General features: G+C 37.4%; 1 protein-coding gene across 5 annotated transcripts in view; it reads right to left on the bottom strand.

The window, feature by feature from the left end:
- Window positions 1–20,207, bottom strand: part of HECW2 (HECT, C2 and WW domain containing E3 ubiquitin protein ligase 2) — a 382,585-nt gene that overhangs the window by 65,263 nt on the left and 297,115 nt on the right. For all 5 annotated transcript variants that reach the window (XM_032278791.1, XM_032278792.1, XM_032278790.1 and 2 more), the window contains 3 exons: window positions 12,592–12,726; window positions 9,120–9,222; window positions 6,631–6,727 (listed from right to left, as the gene is read on the bottom strand). In XM_032278791.1, the coding sequence (XP_032134682.1) occupies window positions 6,631–6,727; window positions 9,120–9,222; window positions 12,592–12,726 (335 nt within the window). The remainder of the gene's footprint in view (window positions 1–6,630; window positions 6,728–9,119; window positions 9,223–12,591; window positions 12,727–20,207) is intronic.

Genomic DNA, 20,207 nt, shown 5'->3' with positions numbered 1-20,207 from the left:
AAGGAAATGACATTTTACTGAACTGTTTTCTTGATAAATATAACAGAACATAGGAAAAATCAAGAGTCAAAGATATACCTAAGACGTGATTATTCCTCATGTAAGAAAACGGTCTTAAAAATCATAATTCAGCCACTTATTAGCAAAAAAACACGATACTTTGGAGAAATATCCAGTAGATGAATGTATTGTAATTTGGGGAATCTTTCAAAGTTACATCAGAGAACAATGTTTATGGGAAAATAATAATTATCTGAGCGTGATACTGTGAAAAGAACCTGAACTAATTTTGAGTATTGGAGTTCATGTTTTTGGCCTTTTAAATTTTAGGTGATTGTCCAGGTGTCTTAAAGTTGACATTAACAGTTACGAGATTCCATGTGTCAAAAATGTGAAAATTAGATATACACATGATACACAACTCAAAAGCATACGTACATCTATAAATTAGCACATCCATTCAAATAAAACATAACTAGCACTTACTCCTTTTACAGAAGTCATAGAATAGGTGACAGGTTTTAAGAATCTGTGTTCCTTACCGTCCTGAAGAATAAAATCTCTAATCTCTTATTAGGCCTACAAGATAATTAGCTGCTTGGAAAGATATTTTAACATACCTTTGGATGGCTTCTGAAATGTTATCTTAATGATATTGCCATGATATTTTGGCTCTCAGTAATTTCTGGCTAAACCTCGAGCCAGAAGGCTCAGTCCTCAGCTTAGGCACAGAGCAGTCAAGGCTGGTTTTATTGTATAAGTGTAAAAGATTTTAGAGTAAAGCTCCCTGTAGGAAACAGTGGACAGAACCACTAAAAAGCCTTCCTACACAGAAATTAATAGTGGAATTAGAGATTGCTGGGCATGGTGGCTCATGCCTATAATCCCAACACTTTGGGAAGCCGAGGTGGGCAGATCACTTGAGGCCAGGAGTTCGATACCAGCCTGGCCAAAATGGTGAAACCCTGTCTCTATTGAAAACACAAAAATTATCTGGGCATGGTGGTGCATTGCTGTAGTCCCGGCTACTCAGGAGGCTGAGATATGAGAATTGCTTGAACCCAGGAGGCAGAGGTTGCAGTGGGCTGAGATCATGCCTACTGTACTTCAGACTGGGTGATGGAGTGAGACTCTGTCTGCTCCCCACCACTCCCAAAAAGGAAAAGAGATCATAGATCCTAGTTGCATTTAAATTATATCCACATAATTACATAGTTCCACTTATATGTATGATCAATCTCAGGAATAGTGGTTTTAAGAATTAGAATAAGTTTAGGAGCAAATTACTTTAAACTGAGCCCTTCTGATAGAACAAAGTAGTGAAGGGCAGAGTACTAATATAACAGTAATTTAAATTTACTCTATGTTTACTATGCTTACACAGTGACAAGTGCTTTAGACATACATTAACTCATTTAATCTTCAAAAAGACACTGCAAGTTAGAAATTCCTATGTCCATTTTACAGATGAGGATGACAACCTGGAGGGTTGTTAAATTCTCATTTAAAGTCACCTGGTAGGTAAAATTCAGAGCCAGAATTCAAACCTAGGTCTTTCTGACTCCAAACCTGAACAAAATCTTAAAAGCCATACTCAACTACCTTCTAAGAGCCATTATTGCTGCTTTCCCAGTGAGAAAGTGTCTACTATTAAGACTTCCCAATGACCATTACTATGTGGTGTCAATAAATTATTTTAATCAGGTGTCCAGGAGCAATGGCTCATGCCTGTTATCCCAGCACTTTGGGAGGCTGAAGCAGGAAGATATCTTGAGCCCTGGTGTTCAAAATGAACCTGAGCAACATAGCAAGACTCTATGTCTATAAAAAAATGATAAAAAATAAACATAAAACAATTAGCTGGGCAAAGTGGTGTGCTCTTGTAATCCCAGCTATTTGGGAGGCTAAGGCAGGAGGATGGCTTGAGTCCAGGAGGTTGGTGCTGCAGTCGGCTGTGACTACGACACTACACTGCAGCCTGGGGAGTAGAGTGAGACCCCCTGTCTCAAAAGAAAAAAAAAAAGGTGTCTTTAAAAGTTCAATAATTATCCCCATGTAAATTGTCTGTAGAAAAATAATAGTCTCAGCCCATATTTGCTACTATTTAAATTTGGTACACCAAAGATCAGAAGGTTGCCACGTTGGTCCAGACACCTGAGTGGTAAGTAAACAAATCAGGAGAGGAATAAGCGAGAGAACTACGCAGGTCTTAACAGGAAAATGCATATGGATCAGTAGAAGTAAATTCATGCTATTTTCACCACGTAGTTCAAATGTTAACCAAAATTAACATTCCTGTCTAATATTATATGTAAAAATTCATTTGTCACAAAGCTGGAAAATAAATAGGTTAGCAATTTTGAACACTAGGGTTTATTTTATAAAAGACAGCTTTTGAAACTTTAAATCTTTATTACCTAAAATTCTGTATTGTTTGATAAATTTCAAAATGGGCGATTATTTTTAAAATAAAAAAATTAAGAGAAAAATTAGACTAGCAAAACCCCAGGGCTCTTCAAATAGGATAATGAAAGGAAATAGAAGGTTCAAGTCTGCATTTGCCTCTAGTCTCGTGAATCCTGAGACACATATCCATTTGCCTTTTGTAGTTCAGAATTTCTTGACTCCCAAGTTACTGATTTCCTAATAACATAAAATATGGAATGATCTAACCTACCCAGAATGAAAAAATTATCACAGATCATGTCCTCATGATAAGGGGAGCTATATAGGAAGCACTCAAGGAGGAATCAGCCTGCTGCCAAAAATAATCATTGATGCCTGGGGAGAGATGGACTAGCAGGGAACAGATTTACTGGCTGGACCTAATAATCACATTAGAGGGGAAATTCTCAACTCTTAACTCAGGTTCATAGACTTTCTCATTACACAGTGCTGTACAAACACCAATACTAAAAATTTTATTAAATTTTTAAATATGCATTACATTCACCTATAAAATATTATTAAAGGTTGTTTTCTAATGAATATATTTGTATTCATATAAAATGTTAGAACTTTTTTCAGCTTTTATTTTAACATCACAGCATAAAACATCTTCGTTCAGTGAGATCCAGTAGTAGCATATAATAATCCAATAAAATATCCACTTTACAGATGTGGTACTGACTTTGGAGAGCTGATTTTTCTAACGGGGGAATAAACATCTCCTGAGGCTTTTTTTTTTTTTTTTTAAAGGATGTCAACTTAGTACCATTCACATTTGCATGATAAGTGAAGTTATAAGGAGCAGTGATTTAAATACAGCAGTTGAAAGTAAAAGCCATATCACAATGCATGGAAAACCATAGCCACATAGACAGGAAGACACACCAGTGAAGTCTCAGGGAAGAGAAAACTATACGTAGATGCAAACTAAATGAATTGCCTGCTATCCTCTGGTTTAGGAGGAATCACAAGCAAACTAGGAGAACACAAAGCAAATAGGTATACCTACTTGACTCCCTGAAGGGCCACTACTTTTATCATTATATTGTGGGAAAAATAAGAAGGAATATTTATCTTAAATGGTGTGCCACAGATAATGAACAACATATACAAAGCTGTGTTGGTGCTGGGAATCCTTGCTCCAGGTATGAACATAAAGTCCACAGTGAACTCTGACACATAGATTACCTGGTAGCTCCATTTCATCCATAAATCTGTTATCAAAAATATCACTGAAATATGAGATTAAAGCAGCTTAGCTGATTTCCCACCCCTGTGTTTGTGGGAATGCTCCTCACAACTATATAAAACAGAATGTTCTCTTAGATATGTGAACTTCCCCTTTACAATGCTATGATAAGCGAAATGTTTAACTACCAAAAACTTTATGAAAAATGAAAGTGCAGTGTGACACACTCTAGATAGGAGGAATGGCATTATCTCATTGATTTAAGTTCCTCCGTCCTTTTACTCGTCATGACTGCAACTGCTTCCCATGGTCACATTCTGTAAAGATAGAAATATATTTCATAGCCTATCAAATAATTTCATAAAAATAGATTACCATGTGAAGCCTACGTTAGAAGGAAGATTGTGCTTAACTGAGGACCCTAGATGCCACTAAAAAAAAAAAATCTTCAGCAATCTTTAGGAGATTAGAGACTTTTCGGACTCTAAAAAGCAGAAAGAAAACAAAACAAAACTTGAAGCTACCAACTTGGACTGCAGCTTTTGCCTCTGTTAGAATCGGTTAAGATTCTGTCAAGTCATTAAAGAATAATGACAGATGCCCTGTCTGGGTAGATTAGATCACCTAATCTCTCTGATGGTGGAGATTGAAAGATATGTGAATTAGTATTACATACTAATGTAGAGTGCAGAGAAAAAGTGAGAAACTTCTTGAGTTTCCTCTTTTTTGTGGGGGATGGGATACATTTAGAGGAACAGATATTAACTAGTGGTGTGGGTTGGCTGGAGTGGTAGAAGAGAGAGAAAACAGAGTTCTCTGTATTTTGTGATTAGCAAAAGAGGAAGAATTTTGTTCATTTGTTTGTTTTGCTTTGAGGTCTAGGATTGCTAATATTTCTAATTAGACCATTGAGAAGCTTGTTCCTACAATTTTTTAAACTAAAACTTCTTACAGAAGATTCTCAAGGGGAACATGGATTATTGAGTGGATGCCATAATAAACAAACATACAAAACCCTCACTTGTATAATTATTATAATTTTTCTGTGGTTAAGAATAGCATGCTTATGTTGAGGAAAGCACTAAGAGTTGAGTCAGATGTTATTAGCCATGTGAAACCAGGTGAAACTGGGATTTTTATATACACAATGTTTTTAATGTAATACTTGAAAGTCTGTGGAGCTTTAGCCTTTACAAACTTTAGAAGGTAGTGACAACTTTAAAGACATGAGACCAAGGCTGGGCACAGTGGCTTATGCCTATAATCTCAGCACTTTGGGAGGCCAAGGTGGGCAGATCACCTGAGGTCAGGAATTCAAGACCAGTCTGACCAACATGGTGAAACCCCATCTCTACTAAAAATACAAAAATAAGTCGGGTGTGGTGGTGGGCACCTGTCGTGCCAGTAACTGGGGAGGCTGAGGCAGGAGAATCGCTTGAACCTAGGAGGCAGAGGTTGTAATGAGCCAAGATCATACCACTGTATTCTAGCCAGGGCAACAGAGTGAGACACTGCCTCAAAAAAAAAAAAAAAAAAAAAAAAAAAGACACGAGATCAAGAATATCGTAAGAATATTTGGTAATTTATTTCCAAATCAACAATTATATACATATATTTTTTATATTCACTATGTGCAAAATGCAGTTCTAGATATTTGAACAGAAAGGAGGAAAAATAATGATGAGTTGGATAAGATCCCTATTTGCAAGGCTTTTATAATCTAATTGGAAAATAAACCATAAGGACCCGAAAAGTCAAATTAAAACACAAAAGTCATAAAGTCAAAACAGTACAAAGGACAATGTGATATATTTCATGATGAATCATCAAAGTAGTATCAAGACCAAAGGCTATTACAGCTAACTGTGCCATCAGAATTATATGGAGAAGTTTTAAAAAAATAATTCTTAGGCTCTACCCCAGACCTCTTGAATTAATTTCTGGGTAGGGCATGGGAAAACAGGGGGTATTCAGAGATGAGGGAGGATTTGGAGGAGGCATGATCTGGCATTTTGTATTATATAAAGCTTCCCAGGTGATCCTGATGAAAACAGTTTGGCACAATTTATTAGATCAGTATTTGAGAATCACTGCTATGGGCCAGGACAGTACCACCAGGCAAATATACTTCCGCCAGTAAAGGTGACAACTGGACTTTGGGTTAAGACAGATTTTCAGCAGAAGCTCTTCTTTTCCTATCTCCACTGATGCCTAGCACACTTAGATAGAGAAATACTAGCCTAGATCATGAAAGTGAGTGTCCACAGTGGAGCTGAAAAATTTCAAGGAGGGAAAGCTTCTGCTGGGTTATAATGGAAAAATCTTGCTGCCTAAACTTAGGAGAGAAAAGCTTGCCAGGGAAGGGGAACAGCATGTATTCAGGAAAGTAAAACTGGGCCTGAGGCATGATGTTTTGAAAAGTTGTTTAGAAGAGAGGGTTCATGCAAGGGAAGTCTCAGATTTAGAGAGTATCGGATTCACTACTTAGGTTTTTCTCTGTTTTTATTACAGAAAAATGTGAATACCAAGTCTGGGACCCTACAAATCTCAATTCAGTAAACTGTATGCTACTTTTGCTTACTCAAGTTACACTCAAAAAGATTATGTCATTAATTTCCTTATAATCTGCACATCTAGGATAAACTCTTGGCTTAAATTTTTGTGGGGTTTTTTTTCATATTTCTTTTTTTTATTGTTTTGGGGGAAAGGTTGGCAAATGATCATTTTCTTTTTTTTTTTTTTTCACTTTCTTTTTTTTCATATTTCTTTTTTTAAATAGGTTTCTGGGTTGTTAGTTTTATTCAACTTATATACTTAATAGAGAGAAGCCAGCACTACAATACTTGATAATGATGGCAAAATATTTGCATACAAGATGTTTTTGCAAAGGATGTAAGAAAGAAAGGATAAATTTCCAAGACAAATATCAGTGCTACTAAGATTTAATGGTTTGTGCTTATGCAACTTGAACCAAGTATGAATATTATTGTTACCTGAGTGAGTGATTCCTGGTAAGATCAGGTTGACGCTCCTGTAGAATTTCAAAGATATTGGGTTGACGTAGAAATGCAACAATCTTGTCATTGTAAGCTGAAAAAAATATAAAAAGATAACAATTTTTGAGAGTCTATTATTAGTTTTATGTATATAAATCCAAACTTTGTGTGTGTGTGTGAGGTGGAGTTTCGCTTTCACCCAGGCTGCAGTGAAGTGGCCCGATCTCAGCTCACTGCAACCTCCATCCCCAGGGTTCAAGTGATTCTCCTGCCTCAGCCTTTCAAATAGTTGTGATTATAGGTGCCTGCCATCATACCCAGTCAATTTTTTTTTATGTATTTTTGGTAGAAACGGGGTTTCGCCACGTTGCGCAGGCTGATCTCTAACTCCTGACCTTCAGTGATCCACCCACCTCCACCTCCCAAAGTGCTAGGAGTACAGGCGTGAGCCACCGTGCCCAGCCTATAAATCCAAACTTTTCAAAATCATCTGTTTTTCAGGCAGGCATGCCTGTCACTCCAGCATTTTGAGAGGCTGATTTGGGAAGATCACTTGAGCTCAGGAGTTTAAGACCAGCCTGGACAACATAGTGAGAACTTGTTTCTACTAAAAAATAAAATAAAATAAAATCTGTTTTCTAATATTATACTCAAAGTTATAGTTTGGAACTGGACTATGCCCACCACTATAGGTACTTACATTTCAATTTGTATCTAACCTTTATATAATTATTGGACTTAGGGCTGTGGCTTAGTTAACCATTCTTAGTAAACTCATTTGATAAGCCATATTTATTATCAAATGGCAAGATGAGTTCATCAATGAGATTCTAGATCTTGATCATTATCAAATAGCCTTAAAGAAATGACAACAGTCCGAAATGAAAAATCGTCTTTTGATTAATTAACAACCAGCTAGGGAGGCAGAGGCAGAACTAAATTTGCCAAAATGTACTAGCTGACAAACAACTAGGGCCAAAATGCAGAGGATAAACTATTCCCAAAATCTATGTGGAAATAAGTGCCATGAAGCCACAAATAGCTCTTTACCAAACCAACTATACCAACAGCTACAACACAACCATCATTATCAACTATGAAAACAAATATGTTTAAAAAAATCTATATCCCAATCAAGGCTGGCTGAAGAAACTTAAAAATAGTTAATTAAAATTTATTAAGGATACCATTATTACCTCTTTTGCCAAGAAAAAGCATTTGTTTACTTAAGATGATTCATCTTGATATTTGTTGATAATTATAAATAAATCATAAATTTATTTAAATTCACAGAACTAAGAGTGTCTAAATTCTTAAACATCAGAGATTCTGGTATAGGATATGATCAAGATACATGCCTTTCTTAAACTAACAAATAAACAAATGAAGAATAATTCTGTAGAGATCTGCCATTTCCAATCTTACCTATATCATATTGCCTATTCACACATATTTTAGTTAAATGTGAATAACAATTTTAAAGTCATACTATCTGCTAAAATGGAATACCATTGTCAACTCAGATTTTCCCTAAATGCACATTTCACTATCTACAAATAATGAAGACATTTTTATAATTGTTGAATTGGGGTTTATAGTGCATCTGAGATCAGAGCCCAGATAACTTTCTAAGCAACAATTGTACAGTGCTTTAAAATTCTATGTGCAGTATTTAGTGTCATATTAGTAATAACATAAAAAAACCTAGACAGTTAGATTTCACCTCTAGATTTCTTATCCAGAGGTCAAACTTCTTAGGTCATGGGTATCATATTGAATTTCATGACAATTTTTTTAAAGAAAAAGTTTTAAAACAAAAACAGACAAATAGAGAGCTGGCCTAATTTTAGACAGAGCATGGAGCCCACATGGCCTCCCACCAATCTGTCCACTCCACCTGCCTTAGGGGCTCCTAAGGCAACCACTGATCTTCAGCCTCATCATTCTAATAACAACTTAAGTAGTTTTTTAGGCCTTTCTGTCACATTCATTAATTTTTATTTTACTATTTTAGAGGTTCTCGCTGCCTTCTATTTGTGACAAAAACCCTTAAGAATGTGCTGTCTTTGATTGCTTATTTTGTGAGGCTACTACAGATTCACACACCATTTAAATTCTGTCTTGGCCTTAAATATATTAAGTATATATATACTTGTCCAAATTCTTAATTTATAATGATTGTATAATACATTACCTTAATAAATTATTTTACCTTAAATTCAATACTCTAACATAATACCTCTACTCAGGCACAGCAGAGTGCTATTAAAAAAAAAAAAATCTCATCCTTTAGGATTTTACAAGACAGAAGCCCTGTGAGACTCAAGTCCGTAGGATTTTGTTATACATTTCTTAAGGATAATGCAGCAATTTCTCAATACAGGGCAAAAAGTATCCGGTTAACAGTAGGGGAAGTATCAGCACAGTGTACATGGTATAGATAATGGCACAAAAGGACAGATAATTTCTGAAAAAGGTTGACATACCCACTGGAACCATGTCCTGGTACTGTGGCCTACTGACTGTATTGAATGTACTGGATGGCCTGGGAAGAACTGGTGGTCCTGCATGTCGAGAATCTTCTCCTACCTGCAAACAGAAGCATCATTTATGTTCTGCACCAAGAGCCAGAATGCTCTATATCTGTATCCCAAACCAAGTTGTTTAAAATGTTAACAATGAGCATGGTGAAGTGCCACCTGATCAGAACAGACATCAGCTGTGGAGCTGAAGCAGAGTTCTTAGTTATCAAAAACCTTGTTTTAGTGGCTAAATAGGGGGAAGGGTTGAGGCATCCACATTCTTGAGAGGGGCTGGGGCAGTAATGCTTTACTAAGTGGCACAGAAGTAGTTCAAACTGCTCTTAATTACTGAGGCTGCAGCATCTAAATAGCAGACTTGTTCATCAGGACTAACATCTGCATTGACAGAGCACAGACAGCAACAATACAATCAAAGGGAAGACTGAGTGTTATAAAATGTTTGGGGCAGTGCCAAGATATTTCTTCTTTTGGCTAAGGCAGGCCAGGGAATTCCCTGGCTCAGCAAAGGAGGGGGTGAAGACCAGCAATCTTCACGTGGGGTTCCGAGTTAGTACATTATCTCCTCAGGAGCAATTTTCCATGCCTATTAGAACACCTGGTGCAACAGATCTTTCTGGTTTGAGCCTCCCACACCAGGGTGCTAATAGGAGCAGGTGCGGAGGAGCTAAATAGGGTTGTCCTAACCTGAGTTATTCATTGCACCTAATATAGATTTAGAAATTCATACATACAAGTAGATAACCAAAAATACCCATTAATAGTCTTACCAGAAAACTCTGATGTTGCTTTCCCATTTCCCCCCAGATTACAGAACTCTTTTAAGACAATAGTAGAACAGCAATATAAGACAGAATGAGAACAAAAGGCAAAATAACATGCTGTACTGGATTTATAAACTGGGATTTTGAAAATAGAGTTTTTATTCCACTTACAACCCTTTGCAGGCATCTTGTCATACTGCATCACTTGGGTATTTGCTGAGGATTTTTCTAAAGACTCTAATGCTGGAAATATCCTCCCCACCCTGCACTGCTTGCTTGTCCTTCAAGAATGTTCTCACTCATTCCTCACAGCGTAGTTCAAACAGCCCCTCCTCAAAAAGGCCTTCCCTCTCCTTCAAGCCCAAGTTAAATGCAACCTTGTCTGAGTTCCCACAGAACTTGGTGTATATTTCTCAAGCAGATGCCATTGTGAACAGTTTATATTATTTGTCAATTATACCTCGATAAAACTGGAAATATATAAATAAGAAAAAAACATGATTATCAAAAATGTTATTAAGGTATACTTTTCCAGCTATTAAAAAAGAAAGTTTATAAAGCATTTTTCACTCATATTTTTATTGATTTTTGGTATGGTTTCATATTTTCCTCTTCTATTAAGAATGCAGGAAGTGTGCTATTTATTTGCATCCCTCATAACAGCAACCATGATGTTTCTTCATCATAGTAGGTGTTTGACAGTGTTAACTTGTTATATGGGAAAGATATCAACATTTCTACTGACTGAGATATTTGCAGAAGGGATATAAGATGGTGGCTGAAATGACCATGTATGTAGCTAGAAGTCTTCTCATCCTGCTTCTTTTGAGTTATTGGTTTTAGGAATGAACACAGCTACTCTCTGGGGAGATCTGATCACTAAGTACAGATTGTTAGTCAGATAACATATTTCAACACTCCAATATATACTTTCTCTCCTCACAGTATGTTGCCACGTGTCATCATTTCTCAGAAAAGTCAAAGGTCATTTCCCTGAGACCTCAGTCCTGGCAACCAGACCAGCAGACAGTGGGCAATCCCTCTGATGGGCAGGTCTTCAGGACATGCATGCTTCCAACAGCTGTGTCAGAAAGGACACTCCCCCGGAAAGTTTAACAACGCTGAGGGCTGGACGCTCAGTCTGTATGGAGTTATCTCCAGGCCACTGCTCAGTTTCCAGCCATAGGAGGAAAAGTCTTAACGTATCCCTTAGGGTCCCTCTCTCATAAAGGCTACTACTAGACCATGAAAATAATTCATGTTCTAAGGTAGAGGGGTTGAAAGAAAACACAAGTATAGCTATTAATCTATGCATGTTTTCCCAGGAAAACAGTGAAACAGCTTCACACTGTGAAGTCATGATAAGGTAAGTGGTTAAAGTGCACTGGCTATGCAATAAAATATCAGACAGAGCCCTTATTGTGCTACACATCGCACACAAAGTCCAAAGGTGAAAGGTCTGTTCTGCTTTCAAGATGAATGTTGTTAGCGTCATTCAGTTTACCACTAATGGTTTACATGACAGCAAGGTAAAGATTTATTAGCTATTCATAAAACATAAATATTTTGTGCATGCCTCATCCTGTAATATATATATATATATTTATATATATTATATATCATTTTATATGAGCTTATATATTTATATATCATTTTATATGAGCTTCTCATGTATACTCTTCTATATCTGAACTTACAACCAGCAAACACATGATGCATTAGAGCAAGTATGCAAATCAGGAGGGAAATTCCAAGAGTAGAATTTTGATGAGTCAAATCCAGTTATTTATTGTATTCATATTTTTTCTCATACAAAATATAAGGCTACAAAGATATTTGATGTACAATATAATATTGAAAATACATGAACATAGACATAGAAAAGTAATGTAAAAATATTAATTCTATTTGTCTAAGGAAATTTTCAAAACAGTGTACATCAAGCGATGGTATATACTAAAATCATAAGCCCATATGAAGGAGAAGAAAACTTGCCTTAAGACATTTCTTTTATATATTTAAGCTGCAAAAGGAAGAAGTGAAATTTTTTTTTTTTTTTTTTTTTTTTTTTTGGTTAGCATATTAGAGGGCCCTCATGTGGTTATCACGGGTCTCTGCAAACTGGTAAAGTAGACCAGTTTTTAGTAATTCTTAGTTCAGCCCATTTTCCCCAGGCACTGAAAGTATATAAATCAACTTTCTCAGGAACATTCTAATTTTAAAGAATACTAGTGAGGATTCTATAATCCCATAGCTCTGGATGAATATTTTAATGCAATACAGAAAGCTTCATTTAAGAAATTCTATATTTAACCAAGTTACATTCATTTCTTCCTGTGAGGCTGAAAATGGGTGTGCAAAAGGGCTTATCATCTTCCTGCCTTGAACATTTTAGTACATAATCAACTCCCTCTCACCTTCCTCTGAGAAGAAAAATCTTAAATTCCTCATATGTCCTACCTTTTTAGATTTTGTGATTTAGGCTATGTGTATTTCCAGAGAAGGCTTGTCAACATTATTCCAAAGCTTTTCATCCTCTAAATCAAACTCAAAAAAAAAAAAAAGCTTAAAAAAAATCGAATTCCACAAACCACCACATTTTAGAAGCTTCTATCAACCAACCAGCAGGTAAGTCCCTAAAACGCTGGACTCACCTCGCCCGCACTGTGGCTGCGTTGCCTTGTTAGGTGTTGCCGATGAACCAGTGCACTCGTGGGTCTACTGCTCTGCAGGGGGAGCCGGGGGTCAATGAAAGTGGTGGTGCGGGAGTTGTGGTCCACAAAGAAAGCCTAGGATACAATACTCTGAGTCAAATACATCAGACAGTCAGGAAAAGACTCACTCTGAGTCATGATCTTAGCTCTATTTTCTCATAATGTTCAATCTTTGGGGAAATTTCTCCCTATCCCCATAGGACAGATCAGACTAGAGAAAACCAAGCTTAGATGAGATCTAGAACGAAGAGAGCAGGAAGGAACATTATGCCTGATTTTAGGAAATACTCTACGAGGTAGTCATCAAAGAGATGATCTGAGACGGAAGCCAGAAGAATGGACATTTGGGCTTCTCTTAACTGATGGTCTTTGAGCTCTTCCTGTCATATATGGCTATCATAAAGTTCTTACCACCTTGAAACTTTTAAACATCATTGACTTCTCTTTTCCTTCTCCTATACAGTACCAAAATCCTTCTCATTTTCTCACTGTAGTCTCCTCTCTTTGTGTCCTCCCAGCCTGAACACCACCCCATTATTCGGGACTTTATTTTACATGTGTTAAGTATTGGTGGTTTCTTAGCTGCTCACATCTCCACCACTGTAGTCATTTAACTGGCCCATTACTATACGAATATTCTTTCTAAACACTTCAATTACATCACCACCTCAATCCAAAGTTTCTCATGGCTATCCATTGTCCACAGAAAAGACATCCCTGCTCGTTGGTCAGTTTTTCCTCACTCTTTAACCATCTGTGTACATGCCTTTCCAGTGTAGTCACCCATTACACACCCATACAAACTCATCACATACCCAATAGAACTTTGGGTATGTCACTTACATTCTCTGAGCTATATATTTCTTATAAAAATATGTCTCTTTAATTCATAATAAACATTTCTCCCCGATAATGTGTTAGGAGGGTGGAAACCATGTCTATCATGATTACTGCAGAATCTCTGGTAACATGAAATAATGAATGAGCATAAACCAATTACTTCAGCATTGCAGTTAGGATGGAACACTATGTAGCAAAGCATTTTTTGGTCTGTTTAATTCTAAAACTATACAAGTGCTATTTTTCATTATCCTTAGGGGCCCAATGTTAGAAGTTTTCAAAGTAAAATTCACTCAAGTTAATAATAAGATAATGAAACCCATTATCTTAAGTACAATTAGAAATTATAAGTTTTCCATGATCAAATAAAGCTAATTAGGTCATCAAAGATGAAAGGGGCTATTAGGAGATCCAGGAGTCTCAGTACCTATAAACCAAGTGTAGAGGCACATGATGTATGCCAAATAACAGGCAAAAAAGAACTGACCTTTCAAACTGATGGAGCTCAGTTAAGGAAGTACCTGAACACCTAGGGATGAAGGTATCTAGGCAAATGCCAGAGGCAGATAGTGTATTTATGCCTATTTAGAAAACTACTTTCCCATTATGGAACAGAATGTTTCATATGGAACTGTATGTACGTCATCAAGAAATGGGGCAGATCCCATAAAGAAAACATTTTTACATATTTATAAAGAAATAACTTTAAGCAATGGATGTACCAGAAAACAAAGCAGAAAAACAGACAGAACAGGAATCTTTCCCAGTATGTTCTCTGACTCTCCAATTTCTGGGTCCAAAAAATGAAGGTTTTGTGTGAGATTTTGTCATCAGCCTCACATCCTGGGTAATGCTTCCTCTTCCCTAACCTCGGGTGAAACATCCTTCTCAGGTCTTGTGAAAGGTACTCTGGCGACAAAACCTGTGTGGACTTGCCTTGACAGGCTCTGGCCCCAAACGTCACATTGGTCCTGTTTGGTTTGTGCTTCTATTACAACTGTCCACTATTTCTGCCACTATTTGAAACATCATAAAATGGCAATTAAATTATTTTGTACCAATGGACATGGCTGATATCTATTTTTAAATAATACATATTAGAACCAACCCCATATCCTCTTTATGTAAATGGAGAGTAACAAGCTTTAATTACTAACACAATCATATAAACCATCTTGATTAAGGGAAAAAATACAAAGAGCATAAAGTAGAATGGCCTATTTACCTAATTTCTTAGAAATGTTTTGAAGGGACGGGTGGCCATTAACGGTACAATGATGCACTTGTCATTATAAAGACAAATGGGTGTCTACAATGTAGGTCAATTGTGATTTGCATGTAATGCCATAGCCTAATGTGATATGAAGAGGCTTGTCTAAAATCTACTCTCGAAAGAACTATACTGCAAAAGCCTTGAGGGCAGTAACTCTATCTTATTCACTCTGTTATCCCCAATGGCTTTTAGGGCTGTGCCTGGAAGAGAGAGGGTGTTCCGATAATAATAAATTGCTAAAAACTTGAATTATCAACCAAAATACACGGAGAAAACTAACAATTAACTAACCAAGTATTAATAAGCATGTTCTTAGGCCAGGCGTGATGGCTCACACCTGTAATTCCAGCGCTTTTGAAGGCTCAGGTGGGTGGATCGCTTGAGTTCAGAAGCTCAAGACCAACCTATGGCAAAATCCTGTCTCTACAAAATATTCAAAAATTATCCAGGCATGCTGTGGCACACAGCTGTAGTCCCAGCTATTTAGGAGGCTGAGGTGAGAGGATCATTTAAGCCTGGGAGGTGGTTGTTGCAGTAAGCCAAGATTGTACCACTGCACTCCAGCCTGGGTAGGTGACAGAGACCCCCATCAAAAAAAAAAAAAGCATGTTCTTTTACACAAATACAGAAATACTTAAAGATTTGGGGGAAAATAAGGGAAGCTAAAGACCTCAAAACCACAAACAGAAGATTTTTAAAATCCCATTGTAAATATGAATAAAGTACCAGGTTAAACATGGTACTTCTGGGAAATCTACTGATGAGGGTCAGGTGATCCTTCCTTCTGTCCTTCATCTATCCTGCTCTTTGAGACACAAATTTAACAGTGGAGCTCCAGTGGCCAGACTGAACCACGGGGATTGTTGAGGAAAAAAGTTAAATTCTGTAAAATATTTGAAGAGATTTAGTCTAAGCCAAGTATGAGTGGCTAATGGCTTGTGACACCACCCTCCAGAGATCCTGAGAATGCCTACCCAAGGAGGCTTGGTTTTACACATTTTAGAGAGACCTAAGGCACCAAAAATACATGCAAGATATATGTTACTTTAGTCTGGAAAGGCGAGGCAACTGGAAGTAGGGGTGGGGGTGGTTCTAGGTTATAGCCAGATTCAAAGATTTTCAGTTTGGCAACTGGTTATTATCGAAAGATCTGGAATCAGTAGGAAGGAATGTCTGGGTTATAATAAGGGTTGTGAAGACCAACGTTTTATTATGCAGATAAGGCCTCCCAGTAGCAGGCTTCAGAGAGAATAGACTGTAAATGTTTCTTATCAGACACAAAGAGTCTGTTCTATCAGTCTTAAGGTCTCTGTGTTGATGTTAATGCTGGTCAGCTGTGAGACATATCCAACCCCTCCCTCTCCGCCCCGACTTCCCATAATTGCCTGTATTAGTTTTTTAGGTTAACTTTGGAATGTCCTTGGCTGAGAGGAGAGATCCATTCAGATGGCTGTGGGGCTTAGAATTTTATTTTTGGTTTACAAGATGAAGGATGGCTGAGCAAAAAGTTGGAAGTTGCTGGAGGCTCTCGCAACATGATGAACTCCCTGGTCAACCCTAGACTGCCTGCCTCTAAACTTCTTTATGTGAAAGAATATAATTTTTTTTTAGATGGAGTCTTGCTCTGTTGCCCAGGCTGGAGTACAGTGGCATGATCTCAGCTCCCTGCAACCTCCACCTCTGAGGTTCAAGCAATTCTCCTGTCTCAGCCTCCCAAGCAGCTGGGATTACAGGTGTAGTGTGCTTCACCACACCTAATTTTTTGTATTTTTAGTAGAGATGGGGTTTCACCACATTGGCCAGGCTAGTATTGAACTCCTGACCTCAGGTGATCTACCCACCTCAGCCTCCCAAAGTGCTGGGATTATAGGCATGAGCCACTGTACCTGGTGAGAATACAATCTTGTATGTTAAAATGCATATGGGTTTTCCACCACAATACAGTCAAATCAAATCCCACTGGAAACAGTGGAGCTTCCGCACTGCAGAGGAAAGACAGTCTCCCTAAAAGTAAAACCAGAAACCACCATTATATATAGGGATTTTCCCTATTTGGTGAATAATGATATATCTATCATTCACCTTTAAAACAATTAGAATTCCCAATGTACATGAAATGTATAGTTGGGAACTTATAAAGCTGGGATTTGAACCCATGTTTCATCTGACCCCAAAGCCCAATGAGCAATACCTTTTCCCTCACCTCTCTTCTTTTCATATATCATCTCCTTTTTTTCATTCTGCTTTCTACCTACCATCTTTTCCTTTTTATGTTCTTCCCATTCCCTCCACACCTTACGTCATACTTTATTTTAGGAAAACATTTCAGTATATATTGAACAAGGCTGACAGTAACAGTCACTCACAGTGCTTGGCCTCACCAGTTTCAACACTGCAAAGTTTCAAGTGGAAAGATTGCTACTGATCCCGACAACATGCTCTACATACTGTGCCCAATTCTCATCACTAATCTGTTGGAAGCATGGCTATGGGTGGGGAATAGGTCCTATTTGTATCCCACAAGGGGCTCTATTTCAGAGTCAAATGGAATGTGTATATTGTTTACACATGCTTTTTAAGTCTGCCAAGTACTTGGGGGAAAGGTCTCGATTAAGACCTCCATCAAAGCCTCCAATACAGTGCTTCTAAGGAGCAAATTGCTTGGCGAGAGTTTTGGCTCTGCTCTGGGCCCACTGTGTGATCTTGGACAGATTTCCTTAGTGCTTTGCTTTATTCACATAAAGGGGATTACTCAGGTCACAGCTGAGTTGTGAAAAATAGATTCTACTTTAAAATGAAGAGGAGAGCATGCAAAGTCCAAACTTGCCATTTCTATTTATGACACACATATCAATTATGTCAGGAAAGTGGATCACTTTCCCACAGGAAATGCTACCTAGTTCAAGCCAGCAATGAAGCTGACCTAGTAAATTTAAGTTACTTTATGTCACAATTTTTGAATAGCCTGCAATTATTTATGAAAGTATCTACCATATATTAATACATAGTGACTAGAGTAGAGTATGTTGAGAATGCAGACGTGAAAAAAGAAATTGTATGGAAAAACAGATCCTTTTCACGTTAGCCACTAGCGAAGCAAATTTCGAACAATATTGATTCCCTAATGCTAAGTTTCATTAAGGAAATTCACTCAAGCTTTACAGTGCTGGGCCAACTAACAACTGAAAAACTGAAAGGAATGCAAATACACAAACTTGAATCTCATTTCTAAAAACGTCTACCCTTTCACTGCTTCGGGGCACAGTCGGAGACAGGAAATACAGGCTAGCTGGAGCCAAGTGGTATTTTGGTCATGCCAAACAAAATACATTTCTTTCTTTATACAATTCTTTCTTTCTTCTTTTTTTTAAACTTCTATTATTTTAAGAAAAAAAAATCCATCACTATTTACAAAGAAATACCAACCTCAGGCTCAAAAATCTAAGTTAAAGAAGTTTGAAATTGTTTCCAGTTATTATTTTGCCACTAAGGAATACATATTAGAAGGCTACTTAAACAAACTAAAACAAGAAGTGCTTGTAACTATGCTACAGAAAGAACATCCGATCTTTCATTTTTCTTTCTATAGTCGTGGAAACAATGAAAGGATAATAACGGATAAGCCAGAAGCACTCTGTATCATATCTGTTCTAATTCTGGTTTTGGGGCCTACAAAGTCTTAGAAGTGCTCAAAAAAAAGGCTCATTGTAATCTACTTTCATTTTTTAAAGATTGTATTTACTTATCCATTCTCTTCTTTCCAAATTATAAATCTCTTCTCAGCTGCTGGCTCCTTCCCCCAAGATTCCCCCAGTTACAAGGAATAAACATGCCATATTTCCTCTACATTATATCTTAGACAGATTCTTTGTCACAAATAGTGGAGATGTAAAGGGCTGAATGATACAGTTTATCCTCAGTAAAAAAACTGTCATGCTAACTTGGTTCTTTTGAAGGAATCAGTAGTCCCAATTATTTCATGACATCTGTATCAGTCACAAAAAAGGTTAAAGAAAAGTATTACGTTTAACCGCTATGACTGTAGCTGTAAAGCTGTGGTACTTGAGCTAGATTCCTGAAAACAGCCAATTAGTAGATGCGGACAAGTACAATATAAGTACAACATTTTGATGTAAAATGTTAGCTAAGAGAGTAGTTTTTATTTATTTATTTTTGTTTGTTTCTGAGACAGAGTCTTGCTATATCGCCAGGCTGGAGTGCAGTGGCACTATCTCAGCTCACTGCAACCTCAACCTCCTAAGTAGCTGAGATTACAGGCATGTACCACCATGCCCAGCTAAATTTGTGTTTTCAGTACAGACGGGGTTTCACCATGTTGGCCAGGATGGCCTCAATCTCTTGACCTTGTTATTCCCCCATCCTGGCCTCCCAAAGTGCTGGGATTACAGGCGTGAGCCACCATGCCAGCCGGGAGTGGTATTTAGGCATTCAACTTGTAAGAGGGGAGCTAGTGTTATGTTGGAGATGGCTTGTACCAGCTCATGAGAGCTGACTGTGTTCTGTGAGCAGGTTGATATGATGCTGACAGCAGGTAATTGACCACATTGGGAGAATTTACACCATTAAAATTGGCAAGTGCTACAAATCAGCCCTCCTCCCCACCTGCCTCAGGGAACTGATAGTTCAACATTTCCCAGCTTATACTTGTGGAAGACTGGCAATACAGTTATCCAAATCACCACATTTTAGGTGAAGTAGAAGGGTTTCACCATGAAATGTTGAAATAGTATATATATATTTTTAAAAATCCATGCAGGTCATAAAAACAACTGTTAAAGAAATGGCAAAGGTTATCTCTGTACCTAGGCAATTCCTTCAAGATTGCATGAGTCTAGTGTTTTACTCAGAATTATATTCATAAAACTGATCTCTGCTCTATTCTCTCATTCAAAAAGGCACACAACCCCTAGACAGTTTATTTTTTGTCATTTGCCTTCTATGTAAATTTATTTATGCACTACTTTTTTCTAACATATTTTTACCCCTTAAAATAGGCAAGAGATCCTTAAAAACCATGTGCTATCATTCATAGTTGGATTCCATAAACAGTTAGATTGCTACATAACTTAAGGCAATTAAACCAGGTACCCACCACAAGAGGTATTAGCTGTTTCCAAGCAATTAAAAATGTGTCACAAAAGTAACAAACGTGGTGGTCAAAGAGACAACATATTTTTCAAAATGTAGCACTAATCTTGCTAAGAGACTTTTGAAATTATAATAACTTGTGGCCTCCAAATATTAAGTTGCATTTTACTCACTGAGCTAAATAGGACTTGACCCAGTAAATAGTTTGCCATCAGTTTCATGCAAGATTGAAACCAGGGTCGAGGTCATTACTGAAACAACTTCTCTAGCCACACGGGCTATTAGGGTCTGGTAAAATGAGAATTGTCAAGTTGGCTCAGCCTGTGGTAATTTC

Source organism: Sapajus apella, unplaced genomic scaffold (genome assembly GCF_009761245.1).
Source record: "Sapajus apella isolate SASKATOON/1434 unplaced genomic scaffold, GSC_monkey_1.0 scaffold10, whole genome shotgun sequence".
Taxonomy (NCBI): domain Eukaryota; kingdom Metazoa; phylum Chordata; class Mammalia; order Primates; family Cebidae; genus Sapajus; species Sapajus apella.
This window is presented reverse-complemented; position numbering and strand designations above follow the sequence as displayed.